At 34.2% G+C, this 7,495-nt stretch overlaps 1 protein-coding gene across 4 annotated transcripts; it reads right to left on the reverse strand.

Annotated features, from left to right (window-relative positions):
- Positions 1 to 3,808: 3,808 nt before the first annotated feature.
- Nopp140 (nucleolar and coiled-body phosphoprotein 1) lies at positions 3,809 to 7,464 on the reverse strand. 4 transcript variants are annotated; one of them, XM_070111240.1, is made up of 5 exons: positions 7,255 to 7,464; positions 6,803 to 7,186; positions 5,666 to 6,742; positions 5,269 to 5,430; positions 3,809 to 4,810 (listed from the first exon to the last, which is right to left on the reverse strand). In XM_070111240.1, exons 1-5 carry the CDS (start codon positions 7,351 to 7,353, stop codon positions 4,316 to 4,318), a joined length of 2,217 nt encoding a protein of 738 aa, XP_069967341.1. In that variant the 5' UTR covers positions 7,354 to 7,464; the 3' UTR covers positions 3,809 to 4,315. The 4 variants fall into 4 exon arrangements, with proteins under 4 accessions (XP_069967341.1, XP_014089410.2, XP_014089412.2 ...); XM_014233935.3 differs by having other exon boundaries at positions 5,269 to 5,436; XM_014233937.3 differs by having other exon boundaries at positions 3,809 to 4,176; positions 5,269 to 5,436; positions 7,255 to 7,463.
- Positions 7,465 to 7,495: the final 31 nt, after the last annotated feature.

Genomic DNA, 7,495 nt, shown 5'->3' on the forward strand with positions numbered 1-7,495 from the left:
AAATGCATTCCCTTAACTTTTCGACCTCCCCTTTCAGCCAAAAAACGAACTACTAGCCAAGTTTTATTTGTTCCTCTTTAGTTAAATACTCAGCTACTTACACAAGATAATAGTCAGAAGATTAATGTCGAAGGATATTTAGAAGTAATTTAGTATAGTTTAGTCGGAGCTTCTGATCCTCTCTTTAACAAGGAACTACTACTTTAGGGCATCATAATACAGAAATCTCTCAGTGTGCTTTTCCATATTTCAATGGTCTGGAAATCATGATATCGAAACGTTTATATTATATAAGCTTAAATTATTTATTATTAGACCCTTAAAGGTTTAATAAAACTTTAATTGAGAGCAAGTAAGTTAGAGATGATACTTCGCTAAATATTTCAACTAAGAACACATTACCATACCAAGTGCTGTAAAAAGAATAACTGTCGATCAGTGAAATATTTTTGAAATTGCTCTCACCTATGAGCCCCTTTTGTCTGGATAACTTCACTTTAAAATAATAAAAAACGTCAACTTCGGTTGCACCGAAGCTAGAATAAAAGTGAAGTCAAAATACCTTATCAAATAAAACAGTTTTTCATATAATATTTTGATTGTTCAGTTCAGCTATATGTTATAGTAGTCCGATCAAGACGGTTCCGACAAATGTCCAGCTTCTTTGAGAAAAGGACGTGTGCGAAATTTCAGTTTGATATCTCAAAAAACGGAGGAATTAGTTCGCGTATATACAGACGGACATGGCTTAATCGACTCAGCTCGTCACGCTGGTTATTTTTTTATGTATATATTTTATAGAACATCCGACCTTATCTTCTGGGTGTTACAAACTTCGTGGCAAACTTAATACATATACCCTGTTCTGGATAAAACAAATAAAAATCATATAACTTTACTTCGTGTTTGTCGTGCCTTGCAAAGGAAAATCTAGATTTATATGGTAATTAATTTTTTTACACCTTCTCTTCGACTAAAATGGACTCTTTTTTTCTTCAAATAGTTTCATTTCTGGAAATTAATTTTTTGGCACAGAAATCACAATTTCTTGATATCCAAGTAAAGACATTGCCAATATATCATATGTATGTATGTACAAATATTTTTGTTTTTTCATTGAAAGGTGGGTTGTGAATTTTTAGAATGAAGGGAGCACAAATGTTGGCAGCTTACACTTCATCAAAGCAACTTTAATGGTGACGTGTTACCTCATAGTGTTGTTGTTATCTTAATTTATATTTACGCCTTCTCTATTCTTATAATGCTGAGGTGCGGCTAAGTGTTTACAATTCGTTTAAAAATTTAAAGAAAGTTTCTGCAATTCCTCCACAATCAAATTGTCTGCTGGGTAATCCAAAGTACTGACGTGCATGCGTTTTCATTCAAAAAATTTCACCTTGTACGCGACATTTTTAACAATTTCTTATTTAACGTAGACATTATAAAGCAGAGCATTGAAACGGAAAGCGTTTCTTATTTGACAATTTGGAATTGGACAGGTGTAAGTTAAAATCAATCACGACGAGTTCCTATATAATAGCAAAAGCCTGATATTTTTTATGCTAACTATATTATTACTAATTGAATTAAATGTGAAAACGGAAAAAATATTTATTACTTGTTATAATATGGCTGCACACGATGGGCAAAGAGCGTGTGAAAGAGGTGTAAACACAATGCATGACAAAATGATCTGTCGACGTTGGCGAGAAAAATAATTCATATCGATTTCGATTTAGACGTAATTTTTTTTTATTTTACTCGTTTTGGTGGTATATGCTGGGAATGGAAAGTGAAGATGATTAACAATGGTGTGGGTTCTTACATAACCGTACACAAATTTACAAACTGAAAACGCTTGAACTGATCATTTTAATTGACGCATGCACACGCTGCTAAGTATACGCTATGCGACTGTAGTAAGTATAACATATTTTGTTTAGCATTTATGGTTATACTTCAATATATCTGAGAAATATACTTACATACTTATTTAAATGCTCAAATATCAATCAATAAGTATGCATTTATTGTGTGAATGTTTTTTTTTGAAAACATATGTACCCATATGGTATGTATATCCAGTAATAAAATACTTGAAATGGTTTACAAAAGTAGTTAACTTTTTTATGTTTTTATTACCAACTATCTATTTCATGTTCCAATTTAAATTTTTCAATATATTGAAAAAAAATTATTCAAATGTCTAATTTAAATAAAATGTATACATATATAACATATACAGAATTTCAACTAAATTATTATCGTTATAGAATCTAATCTATTAACTTCGATCTAACAGTGTCTTTTCGACACTAAATTCATGAATACCCCAAATAAAAACAACAATTCCCCACTCAACATTCTTATCTGAGAATAAATTTTTTTCTTATCGCTCCACAAAAGGTGTGTCAAAAACGTTTTCAAGTCTACTTTACACTTCTGTGTATTTTTTTTATAAAATTAGCATTAGCACATATTTTAAATATAAGCCTAAGTTGAATTGAAGAAGAATTGTATCAAGTTGCAATTCTATTAGCATATGAACGCCAATGTCTGTTGGAGACTCTATACAACAGAAGTAAGTCACGATCCATATAAATAAAGGGGGTAAGTATGGATGTATATACAAGTGTAAAGATTATTAATTAACAAAACGATTAAATGTGAATTCAATTATTTAAATATTGTACTTTCCGCAAACATCACATATGTATATGTAAAGGTATGTCTTTCGTTACACATACATAAATTGATATCTGTATGTATGTGTACCCATGTGCGCATGCGAGACACATAAAAACGTTTGTAATTATTTGTGCTACAATTGTCAACCAGCTAAATGAGTGATGAGAAAGTTGCTGTTGTTCCAACGTAATTATACTCCACACTTTTTATATCTTTATTTGCAAGCAAATTGAATAAAATACTTATTAGTACAGCAAATTAACGCAAACGATATGATATTTATGTGCTACATAAAAGTCTATATCTATTCACGTTAACTGTGATTTCAACACGTTTTACAACTTTTCTTTTGTTATGTTGCACATATTTTGTTGATAGCATTACGAGCGCTTAGTTTCCCTCGCTAAAAGTTAACAGCTAAAATCACTGTTACAAATTTGGCTTAGACCGGTGAGTATGTACACACATACATACATACACATGTATATTATACATACCAGCTCGTACTTTGATGGATGCGACAGCAATTGGCGTCATTAGGCAGAGTCCGATTGTCATCGAGAAATCCGCTACACTGCAATCATTACGATTTACAAATGCTGAAGCAAAACAACACATGCATTTAGTACGTACACATTTAGAAAAGTAATAAAAATAAATCAAAATTTTAAAACATATGTATACATACAAGACACAAAACAAACCATTTGCGCAAACAACAACAAATTACATTTTGGAACAATAAATACAATGCGCATGCGCAACCAAGCCGTTCAGCGAAAGTAACTGAACAAGTTCCAACGGTTTTATCTTTGGCAAATGACCAAAACCGACCGTACAAATTAGCATTTTTTTTTATATTACACTACCACATATGTATATAAGTATTTGTTTTAGGGTAGTCAACCATAAAAGGGTGAACTAATCATTTTCTATTGGCATAAATTTTAGTCTACATCCTATTGCATTAGCCAAGTGCAGGCAATATTTCCTTTCACTTATACATTCATATTTGTATAGATTGCATTCGGAATTTTTAAAAATCCTTTAAATTAACGATATATAAAATTTAACACTCCAATTATAACATAAAATTTCGTTATAAATATCATTCATACACTTTGGTGAAAAAAGAATATTTATGACTTTATTTCTTTTGTTTCAAGAATATTTAGTTCTCACATCGGAAACATACATATACATATATTGTAAAATTATATACAATGCAGATGTATTCAAATTACTTAAACTACACTATAACTATATTTCTTAATCTTTTACATTAATTAGCTTTGATATTGATGCAAATTATATATAGAGCAAATTTTAAAATTGTTATTCAAATTTAATTGAGTTAACACCCATGTCAATTTGACCCCCACGATAGCTTCCACGCTTCTTCTTGGTTTTTTCATGTTTAAATGACTTTCCCCGTGTATATTTCAAATCTTTGTTCGCTCGATCACCCCACGAACCAGATGCATTTCTCTGTAAAGCAATAAAATTAAGGTTTTCGTAATCATACATCAACATAAATAACACAAGCGTATTTAAAATAGTCGGCGAAATGTTAACGAAATTGTTATGTTGTGTTTTCTAAAATATTTTTCATTCGTTTATCATACGCCTAATCATCAAATGTGATCTTTTTATTCTGTGACCCTGATGAATCGAATGATTTATTAAAGGGTTTATTCGCTCCACCGAAGTTTCCGCGTCCTGATCCACGACCACGTCCACCAAAGCCACCACGACCGCGATCACCGCCACCAAATCCACCGCGACCACGATCACCACCTCCGAATCCACCACGACCACGATCACCGCTACCATATCCACCACGACCACGGTCACCACCTCCAAATCCACCACGACCACGATCACCACCTCCGAATCCACCACGACCTCGATCGCCAAAGCTGCCACGACCACCACGTCCACGTCCACCACCACGTCCGCCACCGCCGTTTTCAAAACCACCAAATGATTTTCTCTCTCCAAACTTTTGGAAACCGCCTTCTCCGTCACCGCCGGCACCACCACCTCTACCTCCTCTGCCGCCTCCGCGACCGCCAAAGCCACCGCCGCCGCCTCTTCTATTATTAAAGTCTCCACCTTCACTCTAATATGATCACATAAATGTTTTGTGAATCGGTTGGCAATAGTTAGGGTAACAGCACATGAAAAAGGAAACACAAATTATTTTATTTTTGAATAATTTCAAATTAAAATCACTTAGAGTAGAACATTTGTTCGAAATAATAATCGGCTTTGTCGCTAAACCGTTGTGAAAAATTTCTTCATAAAATGGAAAACATTAGAAAAATTAAGGATTTGCTTATGTTTTACATTTTATGAAAAATCCATAGGTTTTGCGATAAGACCGTTGGAAAAGAGTACATAATGACGAAAAGCATTTAGAGGTTTTATGTCTAAGGCATAAATCCGTCATAAATAAGTAAGTGCCTCAAACATAAATTTCATAATTTGTGAATTCCATTTTCAGCTGCGATATTGACAGTTCGTAACAATTTCGTCGTACATTTCACCCACTTAATAAACACCATTTGAGGCACTTACCTTGGCTTCGAATGACATATCTTTTACCCGTTCATCTATTTCTACCTCCTCTTCACGCACTCTTCTGAAGGGCGTATTTTTTTTCACTTCACCATTTGATTTTCTCTGATCATTAAAGTTTGCTTTACCATTAAAATTTGGTGTAGATGCAAACCCTTTTTGCTGTGGCTTTAGAAATTTTAAATAATGTGTTAAAAGGCAGCTACAAAATATTTTATATGTTTTAAATTACTTAGCTAAATTTAATACTTTATATTAAATCTGTCAAAAAACAAAGATTTTCTGTCGAAGTTTTTGAACTTTATAACATTAATCTTCTTTCTTTAAATCAAAGCTATCATTTTTGTGGTTAACTTCACCTAACTTTAGTTCAAGGAATTCATATTTTTTTACGTACCTTGCCTTCGCCGCTTTTAACGAAATTATTATATTTATTGTTAGACTGATTTTTTCCAGCAGCAGATTCATCAAATTTTCGCTTTACTCCTAGTTTTGGTTTAGGCTTCTCTTCTTCGTTATTGTCCTCGTCGTCATCGTCATCGTCATCATCAGAGCTGTTTTCCTCTTTCTTTTGTGCCTTTGCTGGTGCTAAAACCTTTGGCTTAGGCTTCGCTGTATCATTTTCGCTGTCATCAGAATCACTGTCGTCACTTGATGATTCAGCTTTCTTGCTAACAGCAACAGCCTTAAAAGCCCCTACGGCTTGTTTTTTTGCTGGTGGTTCATCATCAGAAGATGAATCCTCAGAGCTAGAATCTTCCTTTTTTGTTGGCACAGCAGCTTTAACAATTGCTGCTTTCTTCGCTGGAGGCTCTTTATCATCGGACGAGCTGTCTTCGGAACTACTTGAATCTTTCTTATTTTTGGCCGGGACTACATTCTTTTTTACAGTCGGCGTAACAGCAGGAGTTTCTTCATCACTGGAGCTATCTTCAGAACTAGATTCCTTCTTTGCTCCTACTTTTTTGGCAGCTGGTTTAGAATCTTCGTCGGAGCTGTCCTCATTAGATGAGTCAGCTTTCTTTGTAACAGCAGCAGCTTTAACTATGGGCTTCTTTGAAGCGGTAACTTTAGGTTTTTCGTCTTCACTGTCTGAATCTGAATCAGAAGAGCTTGCTGATTTTACACCTGCATTGGCTTTAGTAGAGACAACCTTGGTGGGTTTAGCATCTTCTTCACTTTCCTCGGAGGAGCTGTCGCTTTTCTGAGCGGTAACAGCTGTGGCTGGTACTGACTTCTGTGCGGGTTTCGCATTTTCTTGTTCACTATCACTGTCTTCAGAACTGTCTTCAGTGTCATCTTTCTTTGCAACATTTTTAGCTAAAGGTGCCTTTGATGGTTTAGTTTCTTCTTCACTATCAGATTCTTCACTGCTTGACTCTTGTTTTTGTTTTTGTGGCACCTTATTTGTAGCAACAGGTTTGACAGGTGATTTGACTTGTGGTTGGTCATCAGAACTATCATCACTAGAACTCTGTAAAATAATAACCATAAAAATCACATAAGAATTTTAAACTCTAAACTATTAATTTACCTCTTTCGCCTTTTGTGTCACCGATTTGCCAACTTTATTTTTTACTGCTGGTTTCTCGTCTTCAGAACTTTCTTCGCTTGAAGATTCATCTTTCTTTGCCTTGGTATCTGTTTTTTTTACTACTGGTGCAGCTTCTTCTTCGGAACTACTATCATCGGAGCCGGATTCTTGCGCTTTACCTTTCGATGTAACAGCCTTACCATTGGTTAAAGCCGAAATAGGTTTATTAGTCTTTAATGCTGCTGTTTCTTCTTCTTCTGAAGAACTGTCCTCATCACTCGAGTTACCTGCGAGAGATTTGATCACAGGCACCTTCTTCTTGTTACTTTGTTGATAACTTTCAATAATTTGCTCCAACTTTGGAAAGCCTTTACCGACGGTACCCTGAAAAAAATAATTCAGCTTTATTTAAAAACCGTCCTACCATAAAAAGTACTGTACCATATACATACCGCATTTGTTTTTTGTTGAAATACTTTAGCCAAATTCTTATCCCTTTTCTTTAAATACTCTAGCACGAGTGCAGATATTAATTGATCATTTGTAGCCATTATTTTAATCACTTATATTTCAATTAATTATAGAAACGCTATACGAAAATAAACGTGGAACTACAACCAACACGTGCTAACACAGTCGAAATTGCAAAGAGGCAGAATACCAGAATACAAGAACAACGTTTATCGCATAAAT

The sequence above is a fragment of the Bactrocera oleae genome, chromosome 6 (genome assembly GCF_042242935.1).
Source record: "Bactrocera oleae isolate idBacOlea1 chromosome 6, idBacOlea1, whole genome shotgun sequence".
NCBI classification, from domain to species: Eukaryota; Metazoa; Arthropoda; class Insecta; order Diptera; family Tephritidae; genus Bactrocera; species Bactrocera oleae.